This window comes from Hoplias malabaricus, chromosome 11, assembly GCF_029633855.1.
Source record: "Hoplias malabaricus isolate fHopMal1 chromosome 11, fHopMal1.hap1, whole genome shotgun sequence".
NCBI classification, from domain to species: domain Eukaryota; kingdom Metazoa; phylum Chordata; class Actinopteri; order Characiformes; family Erythrinidae; genus Hoplias; species Hoplias malabaricus.
In genome coordinates this window covers 13,673,047-13,693,459 of record NC_089810.1, presented here as the reverse complement: position 1 = coordinate 13,693,459, position 20,413 = coordinate 13,673,047, and the positions used below count along the sequence as shown (strand labels likewise).

The 20,413-nt window shown below is 39.3% G+C and overlaps 1 protein-coding gene across 1 annotated transcript in view; it reads left to right on the top strand.

Annotated features, from left to right (window-relative positions):
- ano2a (anoctamin 2a) overlaps window positions 1–18,957 on the top strand; it is a 28,155-nt gene extending 9,198 nt beyond the window's left edge. Inside the window, exons 5-26 of the mRNA XM_066684836.1 lie at window positions 392–543; window positions 644–698; window positions 849–900; window positions 1,039–1,094; window positions 1,475–1,522; window positions 1,899–1,963; window positions 2,069–2,203; window positions 3,228–3,388; window positions 3,659–3,741; window positions 9,135–9,212; window positions 10,221–10,286; window positions 11,412–11,486; window positions 11,600–11,801; window positions 12,076–12,187; window positions 12,334–12,391; window positions 12,482–12,582; window positions 12,797–12,942; window positions 13,627–13,779; window positions 15,179–15,231; window positions 15,364–15,545; window positions 15,715–15,820; window positions 15,938–18,957. Coding sequence (XP_066540933.1) covers window positions 392–543; window positions 644–698; window positions 849–900; window positions 1,039–1,094; window positions 1,475–1,522; window positions 1,899–1,963; window positions 2,069–2,203; window positions 3,228–3,388; window positions 3,659–3,741; window positions 9,135–9,212; window positions 10,221–10,286; window positions 11,412–11,486; window positions 11,600–11,801; window positions 12,076–12,187; window positions 12,334–12,391; window positions 12,482–12,582; window positions 12,797–12,942; window positions 13,627–13,779; window positions 15,179–15,231; window positions 15,364–15,545; window positions 15,715–15,820; window positions 15,938–17,227 — 3,429 coding nt within the window. The 3' untranslated portion in view covers window positions 17,228–18,957. The remainder of the gene's footprint in view (window positions 1–391; window positions 544–643; window positions 699–848; window positions 901–1,038; window positions 1,095–1,474; window positions 1,523–1,898; window positions 1,964–2,068; window positions 2,204–3,227; window positions 3,389–3,658; window positions 3,742–9,134; window positions 9,213–10,220; window positions 10,287–11,411; window positions 11,487–11,599; window positions 11,802–12,075; window positions 12,188–12,333; window positions 12,392–12,481; window positions 12,583–12,796; window positions 12,943–13,626; window positions 13,780–15,178; window positions 15,232–15,363; window positions 15,546–15,714; window positions 15,821–15,937) is intronic.
- Window positions 18,958–20,413: the final 1,456 nt, after the last annotated feature.

Here is a 20,413-nt window from a genome sequence, read left to right as displayed (position 1 = left end):
AGCAGTTTTGTGTTCCAAGGTTCATCATTACAGAGGAAATGTGGCTGATCATGAGGAGAGAAGCTGATGCCACAGAAAATATTCCAATTCCTAAGAGAAATATAATGAAGTAGTTTTTAAGTATGATAGATCTCATATGATGTGCTGTGGAATATAGTGACTGCGACTTAGGTTATAGAAGTAAGTGTGTAAGTAAAGGGCTGCTGAATGAAAGCTTTGTTGTAATGGGAAAATCTGCTTGAGGTTTTAGACATTAACAGTCTACAAGCATTTACCCTGTGCCTTTTTCACAAATCAACACGTAAAGGGCACCACTTTTGAATCTGAACCCCTGCTGATCTTACCCACAGTGTCTGTGTTCAGTTAGTTTTCCTCTCTGTCTGGTTTACAGACATATGAGTTGAAAGAGAAGACCGGACTTGCAGGAGCAATAAACTCACTTTGGGAGAAGCTTAATCAGCCATTCCAGCCAGGGGTCCCCAACCTCCAAAATTTACGCACACGTGTTCTCTCACTCCCATTCAACAGAGAAAAGCTACACCTGTGAGTGGACACATAAAGATGCACAAATGTACACACCCATTATATAAGAATTATCGAACTTCCTTTGTAAATTTTTGCTTTGTGTTTTTTTTTCCCCCAGATTTGACATCAAGTCAAAAAACACCCTTTTTGACACTGCAACACGAGGAAGAATTGTGAGTTCCCGTATTCTGTATGGAGTTATATATTATATTTATGGCCTTTGATGGTCAAGAGCTTTATCTGTTGCCCTCATATTTTGATCTCACTTTTTTAAACTTTTACATGCATTTATTGAGTGTTTGTATTTGTATCTGCCTTTTTAGGTGCTTGAGATCTTAAGGCGCACGGCCTGTACCCAGACTTGCCAGACTATGGGTATGTTCTTTCAGGCACAAATATTAGACTTCTCTTTAATACTGTTTTGTTTGTAATGAAGGTTACATTTTTCATGCGTTTATAATGTTTTGTTAATTGGTGAAATTACAGTCATTAATCACCTTGTGTATGATTCAGGCATCACATCATTACTGGCTAAGGGTGTCTACGATTCAGCCTTTCCCCTACATGATGTAAGTTGCAGTGAATTTAATCCAGAGTTAACCACTGTCACATAGATCCTACCTGGCTTAGATATCTAGGCTTTTTCAAAACGCTAACAGGTGTTCTTATACAGAATGACTTACAGAACTGCTTTGTGATCTACTCAGACAACACATTCTACCTGGTTAGAGTACTCTGAAATACTCTTGTGCTAAGATTCTACAGAAATAAAAGTTACTGCTGATATCTACAAAGAAATATAAAATAGAAATAAGACACCACAATTCAAGGCAGTGTTTCTCAAAAACAATCATTATTCAGCATTTGAAAACACCTCAGCTGCAAAACAGACAAAAGTCTTTTCCACTATATGTTGAAATTATTTTACTGTATTCTCTCATTGGCTCAGGGGGACTTCAGTAGTTCAGACGAGAAAGAGAATCGCAATGACAGACAGGTAAGCTCTTCAGTCTGCTCTGATTGGACAGATGTCACATGGTGGAATTAAGGATAATCTGTTACTCGATTGATAAAACTACAATAAGCTGCTTATCATCATTAGAAATGTGTGGGTGTGTAATTGTGTCTGGGCGTTTGTAATTAAGTGGATGATTCTGTATTTAATATTAGACAAAGGCGATATTATTCCCTGTGTATTTGTGAGCATATGATTTAAAATGTATTTAATAAATAATATACATTATTTTGGAACAAATATAAAAAATTGTACATTAGATATTTAGAGTAACTCTAATGTATATTTAGATATTTATTGACAGGGAAGGATGTATATGTGTCTGGGAGTTAAGAAGCATATTATGTGTATTCCTCAGATGCTTCATGAAGAATGGGCCAATTATGGAGTGTTCTTCAAATATCAACCCGCTGACCTTATCAGGTACTTCCACTGACAGAAACAATTTGCACAACAGCAAGTGACTGCAGTTTCTCTTCTTTTACAAAATGTGTGTTTGTTTTAATTGAGAGGGTCTCCTGTTTGCAGGAAGTACTTTGGAGAAAAGATTGGTCTGTATTTTGCCTGGTTGGGAGTGTATACACAGCTGTTGATTCCAGCCTCTGCAATGGGCATTGTAGTGTTCCTGTATGGATGGCTGACTGTAGATACCAATGTGCCCAGGTACACACTTTTCCCCTGTCATTTTCGCTCTTGTCACGTGTGTATGCAGTTGTCTTGCTAATAAAATGTATTATAAGACAATGCACTCTGGAACAGTGGTGCAACAGTGGTGGCATCACTGGTGTGTTCTCCCTGTGTCTGCATGGGTTTTATCCAGAGGCTCAAGTTTCCTCCTACAGTCCAAAAGCAGGCATTGACATGTGTATTGGTTAATGTGTGGGTGTGTGGTGCACAGTGATGGACTGGCTCCCTATCCAGGGTGTGTTCCGATTAGGCTCCGGACACACCACGGACCTGAACTGGATAAGCAGTAACCAACAATGAATGAATGAAGGAATTAATTAAAAAGACAAATTAATAGTGTTCAGAGTCAGATACCACCATTCATTTAATTTCCAGTGAAAATGGTCAAATACAAGTAATTAATTTTCCAGTATAAAACCTATATTTAGCAGGAAATTACCTCAGCAACTTTGTTTTTCATACCTTATTTTTTTTATTTACATTTATTTTCCGGCTTCAATTTTTTTCAGAGACCTGATTGTTAAAGAAGGTATACTTTTTAACACCTCCAAGATTCAGTCCTAGAGGTTCAGTTTTCTGCTTCAAACTATTCAAGACTCAAGTTTTATTGTCATATGGACAGTAAACTATAGTTACATTGAACAGTGAAATGCTTATTTTGTATTCCTTCTTGCTAAGAAAAGAAAAAAATGTTGATACATATGAATTTAAAATGTAGAGGCAGGTATCAATGAAAAATATAATATGTACCAATGTTGTAGGATGCATATGTATTCTATTCTATTTATATATTTATTTATTTACTTTTTATTTTACTTTTAAAAAATACCAGAAATCTTTAATAATCTTGAGTACTGGGCTCTGGGGCGACCAGCCCATTGGTGAACAGATCCACCTGTGGATTGTTTCAGATCTGAAGCAAACATGAAGCTTCATTTTCTTTATTTCTAGAAAATTAAAGCTTTAAGTAATATTTCTTTCTGTTGTCCATCTTTCTCAGTCAGGAGATGTGTGATAAGCGACTGAATTTCACCATGTGTCCCCTGTGCGATCAAGTGTGTGATTACTGGCAGTTGAGCAGTATGTGCAGTACAGCGCGTGCCAGCTATCTGTTTGACAACCATGCCACTGTAGCCTTTGCCATCTTTATGTCCCTGTGGGGTAAGTACACTCAGTGTGAGTGGGTACTGGCACAAATTTGTTTGTAGACTTGAGAATATCTGTTTTCATGGCCAAATGAAAATAGTGTATGTTCCTGTGATAGTGCAACCTTAAAGAGTATGTAATCGTTGTGTAATGATATACAGTTCTGTGCAAAGGTCTTAGGCACATGAGTAAATTGTATTTAAAAAGCTTCTCCCATGTCATTTATGATTATGATTATGAAATCTTGCTCAAATCATTAACATTGTGTTGTGTATTTGGACATAGCTGCTGTGTTTTTGGAGCACTGGAAGAGGAGACAGAGGTCTCTGCAGCACAGGTGGGATCTGACAGGCATGGAGGAAGAGGAGGTAAGGAACTACAAAAAAGTCTCCCCAAAAGTCTTTAAAGCCAGCTTAACTCTGGTTTCCAGCTCATGGTAAATGGTTTGAGTGTGTGTGTGTATGTCTGTTTATGTAGCTGTGTTTAATGTGTTTCATGAGTGGCAAACTTAGTATTACTAAAAGAACATTTCAAAAGTGTGAAACCCCGCTGACGAGTTACTCTGGGTTACACTGGAAGGAAATAAACCCTGGCCATATTTAAGAGACCACTTCGGCTTCAAGTGCAAGAAAAGCAACATCTTCATAATGCAGTGTAAGATGTGTTTGCCAAGAGAGAATTAGCAGCTTATAAAACCCAACAGCAAACCTGTGCATGTAGAGAATGTACAGGTACGTTAATTAATAGTTGTACCATTGAATTTGTAGTTAAAAATAAGCTTTCCTATTTTAAAAGTATGCGTTGGTTGGAATTATTGAACTGTTCATTTTATATAAATCTATATTTAGGTTGTTTTGAAGTGGGAATGTATGTACATATGATAATAATAAGTATTACCCATAGTAGACAGCGCCCAGCTGTCTTCCAGATCACAGGAGCAGACTGGAAGAAAGCTGAAGCTGTCTACTATGGGTAATACACTCACTAGGCATATGTACTTGTACTTGAGTAAAATTCCATGAAAGTAACAGTACTTTTACTTGAGGAGAATATTTTAGTACTCTTTCCACCTCTTTGTATTTGAGCACTTCAGCCAGTTGGCAAGCATTTACAGTTCTCAGGTAAGTTTGTGGTGCAGCAGGTAGTAACTTCCAGGGACCTGGAGGTTGTGGGTTCGATTCCCGCTCTGGGTGACTGTGTGAGGAGTTTGGTGCGTGTGTTTCCTCTGGGTGCTTTGGTTTCCTCCCACAATCCAAAACCACACGTTGGTTGGTGGATTGGCGACTCAAAAATCTCTGTAGGTGTCAGTGTGTGTTGCCTTGTGAAGGAGTGGTGGTGAGTGATTCCGGGTAGGCTCCGGACCCACCATGACCCTGAACTGTAGGGGTCACAGACGATGAATAAGTGATAAATATTTTATATAGACAAAAGTATTGGGACATCTACACATCTACAGGAGCTTTTATGATATCCCATTCTAAATCCACCATTAATATAGTGTTGGTCCACCCTTTGCAGCTATAAGAGCTTCCTCTCTTCTTGGAATATATTTATAAGATTTTGAAGTGCACTTCTAAGGATTATTTTCCTCTTCATCAAGGTGAGGTCAGGCACTGATGTTGAATGAGAGGGCCTGGCTCAAAATAATTCTAGTTCTGACCCGTTCTAGTTCATTATAAAGCTGTTATATGGGGTTGAGTCAGTCATGTTTTTCCAACCTAACTCACCCACCCATACCTTTATGGACCTTGATTTGTGCACTGATGTACAGTCATGGTGGAACAGATGAGGGCCCTTCCCCAGTCCCTTCCCACAAATTTGGAAGTGTGCAATAGTCCAAAATGTCTTCATATGCTGAAGCATTAAGATTTCCTTTCAGCCTTCCTGCTTACTGATATAAGACTTGTACACAGCTGTTGTGGATATCCATGCCATGAAGCTCCAGTCACACAGTTTTGTGCTAATGTTAATGCAGTAGGAGGTTAGTAACTTCCAGTTTATTTTCTCAATCCTGCTTCCCTGAATCAGGTGTGAGACACAGGTAAATCATATTGATTTACGTTATAGCAGAGGCTCATATTTTGCAGTAAGTGTGTGTACCTAGCCACTGGAATGATTGCCGATGCGGTGCCGGTCCCAAAGCCTGGATAAAATAGGGAGAGTTGTGTCAGGTAGGGCATCCGACATAAAAACTGTGCCAAATCAATGTGCGGATTGCGGTTGGTCCGCTGTGACGACCCCGGACATAAGCTGCTGAAAAATGAAGAAGAAGAAGAGGCTCATATTTTGTAGCTCAGTTAACAACGAACATAAACACAGACCTCAGAGAAATTGTTCAGAGAAGTTTAATGATCACAGAAATCATTATCTACTAACATGTGTCTATTCAAATGTATTATCATTAAAGAGGCAAATTATTGCTAATCACAATGTGCAGAATAGCAGGGAATCCACAAAAATATATTGTCTGTAACTTCAGCTATTCAGCGGCTTAATTTTTTTAATTTTTTTTTTTTATTTATCTTTACACTTATATAGCGCCTTTCTAGACACCCAAGGACGCTTTACAATCCACACTGCTCAGAACGCTCAATCCACACACACACTGGTGAGAAGCGGCAGCCAAACGCGCACAGCGTACTCTCGACCAGGAACGACCGTCCACCTGGAGGACTGCATCGGGCACTAGGGTTTAACCCAGGATAGAGCGCCAATCCATATCTGGGCACACACATACAGGCATTCATTCACACACCAGGACAGTTATTAGAGAAGCCAATTCACCTACCCTCCATGTTTTTGGACTGTGGGAGGAAACCGGAGACCCCGGAGGAAACCCACGCAGACACGGGGAGAACATGGAAACTCCTTAAAGATTAAATATCTGCTGAAACATTCAATAATTAAAGTATTGTTTAACTGAGCCTTACCAATGAAAAAAATATATCAGCAATTTCCATTTTTAATAGGACTTCTTGTTTGTCCATTTTTAATATCTGAGATGAATGGTATTTCAGTGTGAGCATATGCTCGAATTGAAAAATACAGCATAATAAACAGAAGAAATTCTTTAGTGCCTGCTATATTTTAAATAGACACTTGTACAGTCAATAATGTCTTTTTAGTGATAGTTCAACTGGCCATTCATTAATCATTTGTCATTTAATCTCTCTTACCGTTAATCACGTCACATAAAGACTAACTTATAAAGACTGGGCACTGCTGTGTTTTAAGGGCCTTCAGAAGAGGATCTTTTTTTATTTCATTAGGGCTGTCACACATTGTAAACATTTGTAATGATTATTACAGTATAAGTAACTGTAAGTTACTGTAAGGTATTAATGAAAATGAACTCAATTAAAATGAAATGTACTTTGTTTTAAATGTTTTCCAACAAGTTCAGTTACAGGAAAAATGAACTCAGTGTTGTGAGAACTGGAGTAAATGTTACATTACATTCCACATCTAGTAGCAATATATAAAATCTAATTTTGAATTAATTTGATATGGCTGTGTCTATATTGTACATTTTCCAAACATTAATAAAGAAGGATTTATTTAACTGTATTAAACTGAAGGCAAATGTATGTGCAACATGTTTACATATGCCTGCAGTATATTAAAAAAAAAGGGAAATGAAGATGTTAATAAATGTGCTAATTTTCCTTTGGTTTAGACTCTGACACGCCTATTTTATCCATTTATTAAAAAGCATAATTTTAGTCACCCTACGGCTTGAGCTGCACTACTGTACAACATTTATTGTTGTAATTGTCTTTGCTATGTACACAGGCCATATTAACACTCAAATAAAAATAAAAAAACAATTGTCTCATCTGAACACAACACACGTTTTCACTGTGCATGAAATGGTCCATTTCAGATGGCCGTAAACCCAGAAATATTGGTAGCAGTTTTGGACATTTGTGGACTAGTGGCTATCCTCCAGAGGAGCATGCTGTTTTTAAAGTAATACCATTTGAGGCTACAAAGGTCATGTGCATTCATTCATTAGTAGTTTTAAGCTTTGTAGTTTTCCTGAATCTTTGGTCAGGAAAATGATCCATAGAAGGTAGGGGTAGGGGTTGCTCCATAGGATTGGTTAAAGCTTTGGATTCACTGCCATTTTCTGTTGTAAAAACTTCCATTATTTTGCAGTTTGCTTAAGGGATGTCAGTCTTAAATTTGGTTAATTAATTGACTAGTTTCTTGGCAACATGATCAGCCTCAACTCATCCATGCTCAAAGGACTTGGATGTTCCTGGAATCTCATCTTGTACCTATAAATGTTTCACCTGTTTCAGTCCATGCTCAGTTTTCAATTGTCCAACTATCCCTCGATCATTTTCGAGTCATAATGTAAGCATAGGCATAATGTGGGTTTATTTACAAATAAGAATACATTTGATTAGTCGATATATAAAACACCTTGTATTTGTTTTTGACTAAAACAGTTCAAACTGCATTTTCAGATGCATTTTATATTTTTGTATATTTTTATGGAGCACATAACATAATAAACATTACTATTTTGGAGAAAATGTGCTTCAAACACTTAAATGGATGAACCAGTAAGAGACTGACGTAAATACCCAGATACGATGCAGTGGTTTTCATTTTCTTCTGTACTCCTGTAATTGCTTTCTATTTCAAGTCTTGCAGTAGCGTACAGCCGATTACTGAAGCACTGATTGTTTTTATGTTCCTTCTCTGAATGCTGAATATAATAGGAAGGAGCTGAGGTGAGTTTCTTTTTTCTTTTATATAATAGTTTTACTGGTCTCGGCAGGAGCTCTGTGTTAGCGTGGTTAAGGTTGGTTAGACAAGCTCACTGAGGATTAACTTTGAAGAAGCTGGTGTATCAATGCCTGCTGTATCATTAACCTTAAGGTCAGACCACTAACACTGATCTCATCCATGATGATGTACTTTACAGTAAGTGTCATCACTCGTTTTGCTTTGGTGTGAACTTCTTCTCAAGGGCTGACTCGTGTGTACTTCATCAAAAAGCCATGCTCTCATCTCTAAGTGGTGAGGAAGTGCTATTTAAAAATGAAGTCACACATTTTGTTGTCCATGCAAAAAATAGGTACAGAATATTTTCATTTAATCAGTATATTATTAAAACGATTACTTTTGCACTCTTAATTACAACTAAATATAAATCCTACTATTGTGTCTTTATGCAACAGCACCCCGTGTCCGCGTGGGTTTCCTCCGGGTGCTCTGGTTTCCTCCCACAGTCCAAAAACACACGTTTGTAGGTGGATTGGCGACTCAAAAGTGTCCATAGGTGTGTGAGTGAATGTGTGAGTGTGTGTTGCCCTGTGGAGGACTGGTGCCCCCTCCATGATGTATTCCCGCCTTGTGCCCAATGATTCCAGGTAGGCTCTGGACCCACCGCGAATTGGACCCTGAATTGGATAAGCGCTTACAGACAATGAATGAATGAAATAGTTGTTAAAAGCAGTAAGGAAATGTTCATGACTAAAGCAATAGTTGAAACAGGGATTGTGTCTCTGGAGTGAAGTATTTAGAATGGGTGTTATCTTTTTTTTTCTTTTCAAGAAGATTATGACAGTAATTCTAATAAATTAAGAGGAACATTGGCAGATACACCCTGTTGGGCAAAACTTTTGGGAAACAACAGATTTCAACAGCATTTCGTTTTAGACCACAAAAGTCTGATTGTTCTACTCTTGCTATTATTTACATTTTTTTCTAAAATAAATTTTTCTGTTTTTCTTTTTATTTTTGTTAGGATGAGCTCCGTCCAGCGTATGAGGATTTTCTTCTTCAGAAAAGACAGATTAAGAACAAGACCAATAAGAAAGAAGAGGTATGTATGCTGATCTTGTGCAAATTGACTTCATATTTAAAACTATTTCCCCTTATTCCAAATCATTTGTAGTGAATCTGGCAACACGGCGTCCAAAAATAGTTTGTTTTGCAGCAAAGGGAATTATCTTGAAAAAAAAAAAATCTTTGTCCCATTTATGACCCCGAGTGACCTCAGAAACCTAGCCATAGCTGGAGCACTTACATCATCTGAATTATACTCATCTGAGTCATTACAATAATAATAAGTTTAAATTATTTTTAGCCTTTCACAAACTCAAGGACACTTTAGATCATAGCAGGGGTGGGGATGGGGTGGGGTGGGAGTTGATTATGTAGGACATGAAGAAGAAAACAGAGTTCTGAGCTGAGATTTGAAGAGACGGGTTCGAACAGTTACAAAGAATAGGAGGTCGAGAGTTTCAGAGTTTTGGTGACAGCGACTCTGAAAGATCAAACACCCTGTAGAAAGTCTAAGAGAAGGGATAGTTAAAAGTCCAGAGTTAGAAGATCTGATACGGACATTATGAAGAAACAAGATCAGACTGATATGTAGTAGCCAGACCATGTAGAGCCTTTAAGGATAAAAGATGAATTATGTCCTTGATCCTAGGCTCAATGTGAAGCCAGTGTAATTGCTGAAGAACAGGAGCAATATATGCCCTGCGCTCGGTGAAAGTAAGAGCATTAACATTTTACTGTCACCATCACTAGGCATAGGGCATAATCATAAAATAGCAATAGCATTGTAGCTCAAGTGTTAAACCAAAGAAGCACACTTCAGTCACCAAACATGTGACAAACAATAGACACAAGAAAAGGGGAAAATATGTAAATGTGATAATTTTTGCCAGAAAGTTCATGTATGTGCTGCACAGTGAGGTACTGTTTGCATTCATGTGCGTTACTATTTGTATTGTTAAAGCACAGTATTGCTAGAAGGAAAGTATGTGTGTGTATGTGTGTGTGTGAGTGCTTGCGTGTATGATTAATCTCCACTGTTTTGCAGTCGGATGGGAGGACAGATGACATAGGTAGAGAGAAGCTGCTGTCTGCTAAAGGAGGACAACCACCGGTGAGAGTGCTCAGGAATGGGGGGTGGGGTGGAGAGAGAGAGAGAGAGAGAGAGAGAGTAAGCGAGAGAACAGTTTGTGTGTGTGTGACTCACTGAAGAGGAACGGATTGAAAGAGAGCGAGAGAGAATAGCAGAGTGAGAGGAAAGGAGAGGGGTGGGGAAAAGAGGGAGAGAGAGAGAGAGAGAGCTAATCAACTTATCAGAGAGAGAGAGAGAGGTGGGGCTTTGGGGATAATGTTATTAGATGTCAGTCAGCTGTCAGTCAGATGTGGAGTGGTCAGTGCACTCTGTACTGACCTCACACATAGGTCCCACCTGCTCTTCCTCTCACGCTTCTCTCACTTCCTGTCTAATTAGATAATGAGTTGGTGAGGCTGTGCACTGTGCATGTTTATGTGTTTGTGTGTTGTTTTTATGCGTGCCATACATGAGAGATTATGAGAAATAACTGAGCCATTAGAGATGGTTGGAATTTCTCCTGATGGGATTTTATGGATTGTTATTACTCCTTTTGTGCCCTTCTAGGTCTGTCTAGTGTCATCACACACCCACACACACATGCAAAGGCCCGCCTCCACACAGACACAGACACACAGTCACACACATACACACTGAAAGTGCTGAAAGCAGATTACCTCTCCTGGGTATTCCACACAGTAGATTATGTGGGATTAGAGTCAGAGCTGGATTAAAACACACAAGTTAAAGTGGTGCCCTTCCTCTAATCAAAGACACATGCTTGGTATGTGTGTGGGGGGAGAGTGGGTGTGTGTGGTGAGTGGGCACCTGAGAGTGTGTCTGTTTTAATTGTGATGTGTGTGGATGTATGTGCAAATAACACACTTCTGTCAGATCTCTCAATTTGGCTTATTTTTTTTTTTTAGAAAAGTAATAGAATGAAGCATTGTTCTATAAATGAGTATAAAAAAAGATTTCACTATATGTTTATGTATACTTTATGTGTGTATATGTGTACTATATGTATAACACTGCCAAAGCAAAACCCCCAACAAATGATGTAATATTAATTGAAAATGTCAAAGATTAAAATTGAAGACAGTAATATTTTACACTAATGAACACAATGTAGTTTTATATATTATTATTATTTATATATTTTTGCAGCTTGCTTCAGAGTCTCTAACATGGAAGGACCGATTGCCAGGGTACTGCATAAACATATCCTCAATACTTCTAATGGTTGGTATCTGTGTCTATATTTGTTCATTCAAATAAATGTATGTATAATTTTATCACTGACATTCCCCTACTTCTCCCTATTTACCCTTCTTCCTCTCTGTCTCTTGGTTCAGGTGGGAGTGACATTCTCAGCTGTGTCCGGTGTCATTTTGTATCGAATCATCGTGTTTGCTGTGATGTCAATGAACCCTGACCATGAGGCCAAAGCCAATGTTCGTGTTACCGTGACAACCACTGCTGTCATTATAAACCTGCTGGTGGTTTTGGTGCTGGATGAGATCTACGGGGCTGTGGCAGTCTGGATCACAGAACTGGGTCAGTCTGCATGCGTATGTGTGTGTGTGCTTGAAGTTACACTGTTATGTTGTGGAGCCCACAATCTGCTTGCACCCTCAAATAATGGGGAACTCTCTATGGGGAATCATTTTAGTTTAAAGTAAAGACGTTAGGTAAGTAAGGTTAGGGTCAGGGATAATGTAAAGTTAAGGATAGGCAAGTTGTAGGTTTGTTTAAGGTTAGGGTAAGCCTCTATTAAATGAATGAAATGCCTGCCGAATTGTCAGTGGTGATGACATACTGTTCATTTCAGAGATTCCGAGGACTGAAGCAGCGTTTGAAGAGCACTTGATCCTAAAAGCCTTTCTGCTCAAGAGCATGAATGCTTTTGCACCTGTCTTTTATGTGGCCTTTTTCAAGGGCAGGTTAGTCACAAACATACTCGCAGATAATCATGTTTACACTGTATTGGAGCATAACGTCTGTCTGTGAATTGATGAGCATATTGAATATTTTATTGTTGAACAAAGCACTGCATTTATCTAACCCCAAATGAAACTGGGTCTTAAAGGTTTGCAGGTCGTCCAGGTGACTATGTATATGTCTTTAAGGACTTCCGCATGGAGGAGGTATAGAATCAGACACAAATCTCACATTTACCTTTCATTTGTGAACTTTTCACACTTGTATAATATGTAATGTGTGTGTGTGTGTTATAGTGTGCCCCAGCAGGCTGTCTTATTGAAGTGTGCATTCAGCTAGGAATGATCATGCTGGGGAAGCAGCTTATCCAGAATAATGTGTTTGAGATTGCCATTCCGTGAGTTTAATGCAACTGTATATTCACATGTTATATTATATACATTTTAATCTGAGGCACTTTGGGAACACTTTGAACACACTTTTGTAATCTTTTGGTATAAATATTAGTTATTATTTCCCAAAAGACACTGCAAATGCATTTTAAATATTCTTTAAATATTAGCTCTGTGAGAACTTTAATGCTCAGGCAACCATTCTCTTTTCCTCTGTAGGAAGCTGAAGAAGATGTATCGTACATATAAGGAGGAAAAGGAAGTAGGGGAAAAGAAGAAGAAAAAAGATCGCCCACGAAACCGCTGGAACTTAGACTATGAGCTGGAACCATTTGAAGGCCTGAGCCCTGAGTATATGGAGATGAGTGAGTACCTCAGTTTGAATCCCAGGTTTGTTTAGTGAGACTGATGCCTTTTCTGAGCAATACAGAGTGATTGAATGAATTGTAGTTACCTCAGTGCTACTTGAACCAGAACTGGAAATGATGCATTGTCCTTCCTTCTGTACTGTATTTTCAGGTGATACACGTATCATTAATGTATAGTGACAAAAATATGAACTATAATCCTATTGTGATGATTTTAAATGTCCCATGTGTTACACGAACACTTTAGATTTGTAATTTTTTGCTGCAGGACTGTTAGAATCGCACATTATATACATGAGAGATGTAGGTTTATGCAGCTGTACTATTACCATCTGATGTAATTTAGAAGAAGCCTCTGTTGAGGATTAATCTAAGCAGTAGTTTAGGATCTGAGTCTAATTTCAAGAGTGTGTTTTATGCTGTGACAAATCTTGACCATTTTTGTATTATTATGGTGTTTTTTGGAGCCAGTAAACAGCAGTGAGGGGCTCTATTGTTTAGTTTGTGTAAGATGTTTAATTCTTTTTGGCTGTAGTCTCTTGGTCCCATGCCAAATTTTCTAGAGTAAAATAAAATAATAGTGTTTAAGAATGCAGAAAGCGTGTTGCTTGATGAAGGACCAACACTATAAAAAACATGTTACTGTGATTGTGCTTTTAATTTATTTATTTTTTTTTACAGTTATTCAATATGGATTTGTCACACTTTTTGTGGCATCCTTCCCATTGGCTCCTGTCTTTGCTCTACTTAACAATGTCATTGAAATTCGCCTTGATGCTGCAAAGTTCGTCACTGAAATACGCCGACCTGACGCTGTCAGAGCAAAGGAAATTGGTATGAATTTAATTCAAACATACAGTATAGTGAAAAGGTAGGGGCCTCCATTTAATTTACAGTCAGAACAGTTATATAACAAAATGTTCACTTGTTTTTAACAATTCATAGTAAAAGAAAAGATATTTTTGGAAAATATAAGTTGTATTTAGTCTCTCCACGGACTTGCTTTCAAATCTGCAGGTATATGTTTTTTCCTCACCCCCAAAGTTTAGTCTCAGATGTAGGTTAAATCTGATCTTCGTTATACAAATGATCCCAAATACATTTAATGTTCATGAGGGCAGGGCTCCTAGACGCCTTGTAAATGGTTCTGAGAACACCAGCTTCTCATTTGTTTGATTTAAAAATTACTTTTTTTTTGTCTATTTCCTTTTCAGTAACTGTTCCATGAATGCTGTGCATTCTTTAAAACCCATAACACTTGTTCTCTCACAGGGGAAGACTTGGCAGAAACACCTATGTATTTTTACTGATGCATACTTATACAAGTGTGTTATTTTTTATGTAAGCTCCTTGGAAATGTCTTATGCGAAAGTATAACTTATACACAGTGGCTATTTTGACTGGAAATTAAGTTATATACAGAGGAGATTGAAATTAGAGAACTACTTCCACTCTCTTAAAGGTCAAAATCAGTGCCTTTCCCATTTTAAAATTACTCTAACATGAACAGAAGGGGGTAACGGTGGCGCAGCAAGTAGTGTCACTGTCACACAGCTCCAGGGTCCTGTTTGTGAGGAGTTGGGTGTTCCTCCACAGTCCAAAAACACACCTTGGTAGGTGGATTGGCTACAAATTATTTACAACATTAATTCATTCATTATCTGTAAGCACTTATCCAATTCAGGGTCACGGTGGGTCCGGAGCCTACCTGGAATCATTGGGCGCAAGGCGGGAATACACCCAGGAATACACCCAAACACAGACACTCACACTTTCATTCATTCACCTACCAACGTTTTTTTTTTTGGACTCTGGGAGGCAGAAACCCATGCAGACACGGGGAGAACACACCAAATTCCTCACAGACAGTCACCAGGAGCGGGACTTGAACCCACAACCTCCAGGTCTCTGGAGCTGTGTGACTGCGACACCGTGCCGCCCCAATTTACAACAATTAGTACCAAATATCTGATGTATGTCAGTGCTCTCTTTTTATATTGTGATATAGGGTATTTTTTTACATTATAAAATATACTTCATTTTCATTCCTTCTCTTCCTGTTAGATTAACTTTAAATAGGGATGAGAGGTGACTTTTAAATGCAGGAGAATGTAAGGTGTTTCTTTAATAATGCCTTCCAATTTTGCCTCAGATAAACACAGTCTGATTCCCTGTTCAGTTTGTTTTATGACTTTTTAGCCCAGTGTTTTAGATTCTCTTTTTTTCTTCTTAGGGATATGGTACGACATCCTGAGTGGGATAAGCAAGTTTGCTGTTATCACAAATGTATGTAACAAAAAAAAATTATGTATGTATATATATAGTTTGTTTTAGATATAGATATAAGTACTGAATGATGGCATAACACATCTTTCTTTCTATCATTTTTCATGTATCTTTTTCCTCTCTCACTTTTAGGCATTTGTCATTTCCTTCACATCAGAGTTTATTCCTCGGATGGTCTATCAGTATTTGTACAGTGAAACAGGCACCATGCATGGCTTTACAGACCACACACTGGCATATTTTAACACAAGCAACTTCAAACCCGGCACTGCACCCAACAGCACACGCTCCGACAGGGAACTCCGCATCTGCAGGTGAACATGATTCCCCAAATACACAAATATACTCACACACATTCTTATCCAAATTACTAAGCATAACTTTAATCAGTGTTATTACTTTATCACTTGCATTGACTCTCTCTCTCTTTCTCACTCTCTCCCTCCCTTCCTCCAATTCCTATTTTTTCTTCTTCTCTTTCAGATATAAAGACTATCGAGACCCCCCTTGGTCTCCTGAGTCATATCAGCTCTCTAAGCAGTACTGGTCAGTACTAGCGGCCCGACTAGCTTTTGTCATCTTTTTTCAGGTCAGCAGAACAATAATTTTTCTATGCTTTCATTACATTTGTTGTTTGACTAGTATTTCTCTTGTAAATCTCTGAATTCATAAGGTTAATCTTGTCTTGTTACTTTGTGTACTTCAGAACCTGGCAATGTTCCTCAGTATGCTGGTAGCATGGTTGATTCCTAATGTCCCGCGGTCTCTAAAGGAACGGCTGAAGAGGGACAAGGCTCTCCTGCTGGACCTTCTCCTAAGTGAGGAGGCAGAGAAGCAACGTCGACAATCCCAGCGTCCTGCCAACATCGACATCACCATTAAGAGCCCAGAAGAGGAGGAGTCTGTGGGGCCAGAGTATGGCACAGTGCGAGAGAGTCAGTCGGTTGAGGAGTTAAATGAGTTGCAGAATGCAGACAGGGAGGCGAAACTTGAACTAGTAGAGGAGGAATCTGCAGCACACTCCAATCAGCCTGAGTCTGCTTCACCCACTGAAAGCCCCAGCATCCCACAGTCATCTTTCCGACCCCACGTTACGTCAGATCCTCATTTAAATCTGTTGGATTCTTCAAATCATGGGAAAACAGAAGCGGCATCCCACTCTCAAGATTTTGACTTGGGTGGCCCATCTACTCAGGGTCCAGGTACCAGGCCCAGGAGCCGTTGTCGAACTCTTCCACCTAGGCACAGAGGGAATGAACTCGGAGAACATGCAAGCAAAGCCAGCCACTCCACGAGTTATGTACAGCTCAGCCAGAAGATTCCTCCATCGCCCAGTGAGCTCTTACGTGGCACGCCCAAAGTACCTTCTCACACACCATCTAAAAGAGATCTCTCCAGCAGCCAACTCTCAAAGCTGTCACAACCACTCTCAAAAACAGAGCTCTCTGGCAGCCAGTCATCTGTGCTATCACGTCCACCATCCAAAACAGAGCTCTCGGGCAGTCAGTTAGGAGCACTGCCCCGCCCTCCTTCTAAACAGGAAATCACAAACAACCAAGTGGCAGTGACACATTCGCCATCGAAGCCAGAGTTTACAAACAGCCAGTCTACAGCATTGCCACGACCTCCATCTAAACAGGAAATCACAACCAGCCAAGCAGCAATGGTGCGGTCCCCATCCAAGCCAGAGTTTACAGGTAGCCAATTAGCGTCACTGCCACGACCTCCGTCCAAACCAGAGCTGTCCAGCAGTCAGACCACTGCACTGCCAAGACCACCATCCAAACCCGAGCTTATGGCTAGCATTGCAAAAGGACTTCCTCTGCAGGACCCAAGCACAAGAGCCAAGTCCCGTTGTCAGACTCTTCCCCCTAGGCAAAGAGGACCCGACGCTGTGGAAAGCCCCCCGAGAGCCAGTCACTCCACCAGCTTTACACATCTCAGCCAGAAGGTCCCTCCTTCGCCTAGTGAGCTGTCACGCAACACCCCTGTGTAAGCGTAATTGGAGAATGCTGAGTTCTACTCTACCCCTCCAACAGCTCTCAACCAATCACTTCTTTCAGTGCCAGGTGACCCAAGTAGTCACTACACTTTCACCGACTCGTCGTAAGGCCCACCGAGGGCAGGATCATCAGTAACTGTATGTGTGTTTATTGAGGTCTTTTCCATCATGCGTGTTGTCCATTGATGGTGAGATATTTTTTTTTATTCACCAAGTCAAATAAGGCATTGTTCTGTAAGTTGTGATGTGGTGTTGGGACGCGCCCTTTGTACTTTTGTGTGCCAAGAGGTGCACTCTAAGGTTTTTTTAGTATCACAGGAACTAAGTCACTGGATTTAATGACAATTCAACACATTCCAACCCTCCGAATATACATTCCAATACTTTACAAAGACTTTCGGCCTCCTTTTTCAAATCTGGCTTGATGAGAAGTGAGAGAAAGGAGAAATCCCTCGGCCATTTGGGCCCAAGGGCTGTGTGGCCTATACATATGCCATAATCAGCAGGGGACATTTGTTTTATGTTGTTTTTGTTCATGGATGAGCACTGGCATCTGTTTGTTTAAAGGTTTACCTGTACATAGGGGATTTCATTCATACAGTAAAACCTGAAAATTAGCTGCTCAAATAATTGAAATGGTATGGAACTGTGAAAAAAACCTCCAACATCTATCAAGTGTTTCAAGGAAAATGCACCTGAGCGAATCCCAGACATGGTCTATGCCTCTTGAACCTTTAATCTTAAGGCCACCAATTGCCTTGACTCTGAAGACTCATCTTTATTTGATGTGTAATGTGTCCAAGTGTAATTGAATTGAGAATTATTGTCTTCAATTCATTGTGTATTTGTGATTTTTTTCTGAGTTATGGTCAAGGCATTTGGTTAGCCTAAATAGCTTAGAGTAAACCCAGCTTGTGAGTGTTACTTTCAGACACTGTTTACAAATATGGTGAGGTCCTAAAAGGAGGGAAATCCTGTAACTCATCTTTCATAAATTTTAAATGTGTAAATACATTTATATTGCGTTTTACATTACGTATATCAATTGAGCAGCCTTATTGTTGGGCTTTATAATGGTATGCCACTCCACTACCGCTAAAACTGTGGCTTTAAGCTAAGTGGTTTAATCCTCTGATTATATGAAACATACCACATAATTATTAACTGGAGTCAATAATGAAGCACAATTCTAACCAGCAGCAGCTCAGTGAAGGGAGGATGAAAGGGAGCAGATCTTAGTATTTTTTCATCAGCAATGACCACTTTTCTAGCTAGTCAGAACTTCAAGTGCACCTCAACTGAACTATTTTTATGTGGACAAATTAAGGTTTTGCAATGTTGTGATAAACAATAGCCAACAGAAATAAAAGGTATTTTAGAGCATTTAGTACAGGGTATTACTACATGTAAAAAAAAAAAATCACTGTGCTGTCTGTCAGTCATTGTCTTCACAAAGTGAACTGTTATATAACTGTATCAGATCAGACAATGAAACTGTTCAGGTAGAGGAACACAACGCATCCTCCTCCAGAAGAGAGCACAGAATGTGAATGTAGACTTGCTCTTTGCTGAGTGGCAATATATGTATGATATGCATGGTGCTTTAGCCTGGGTTAAATTAACTAAGCACAAAAATGAGCCAGCATTTACGACGTAGACCAGTTCTGTGTTACTCCTAGAGATCTTGAGAAACAGCAACAATATTTTGATATTATAATGGGAAAACCAACATTATTACTGTTCATAATAAAAGTATGAATGAATGAGGTTCCCGTGTCATCATTTGACTGAACCAGCCTCAGAACTGGTGGCATTGTTTTGGTGAGTTAGACTTTATACACAGTAGAGATGGGCAGATACATAAAATGGATCCTACTGATCCTTGCTCTTACTTTAAGAATTGATTCTGGCTCCAAAATATCTACTTCATTTGTTTATTTATTTTGTAAAATGGATGTATATCCTAGATGTGTATTAATAATAAAATGCCACCATAAATAACGGCACAGTATAGGAACTACCTTTCCTTCCACCTTCTCCCTCTACTGCCCCACACTCAGAGGCACACTGAAAGAGTAACTCAGACAGCCACTTCGAATCTTTTGGCAGCTGCAAAATTTGGCAACGTTTAATGTTTAGAACTGACTGTGAGGGTGTGATTCACATCTTTTCAGTCTCAGTTTGTGTACATTTCCTGTAATTCTTTGAAAAACCGAATGCCACAATTAATTTAAATTGTTATAAAATAAGTGCGGGTGTCACGGTATCGCAGCTGGTAGGTGGCGCAGTCACACAGCTCCAAGGAGCTGGAGGTTGTGGGTTCGATTCCCGCTCCGGTTGACTGTCTGTGAGGAGTTGGTATGTTCTCCCCCTGTCTGTGTGGGTTTCCTCCGGGTGCTCCGGTTTCCTCCCACAGTCCAAAAACACACGTTGGTAGGTGGATTGATGACTCAAATGTGTGCATAGGTGTGAGTGAATGTGGGTGTTGCCTTGTGAAGGATTGGCGCCCCCTCCAGGTTGTATTCCAGCCTTACGCCCAATGATTCCAGGTAGGCTCTGGACCCACTGTGGCCCTGAAATGGATAAGGGTTACAGATAATGGATGGATGGATAAATAAATGTTATTGTAAAATATATATAAACATTATTAATTAAGTAAATAAATAATATACAAAATAGTTTTAATTTTCCTTTTCTGAATCTGAGTTATCAGTATCCGCCTGGGTTTTACTTGGTATCGGATCAGAAGGAATATGTGTGGTATCGTAAGTCACTAATAAGCAGCATTGTGCTTGAATGTAGATGTAATTCTTCAGAGCACCACTAGAGAGCATTAACACCTTCACTGGAAGAATACCCAGAACACCTGTGACCTCATGAGCCTACTGCTTTGCCTTGGTGTAGTATTACATTTATTTATTTATTTACCTCCTATGCAACCTTTATCTAAATAGCAAAGTGTAAAAGAAGCCAAGTATAGGATCAGTTGTCATTTTATATATATATATATCAAACCAACGTTATTTTTTTGGAACATTAAATATTCTAAAGCATTTGAAATCATTACCAGGATTCCAGACTCCAAGTGGGCAAACAATCCATTTTCTTCTTTCTATTTAAGTGTCATAAAATATTTGTGCACTGAGCCGATGAGCACAACGGGATTAGACTTGTACAACT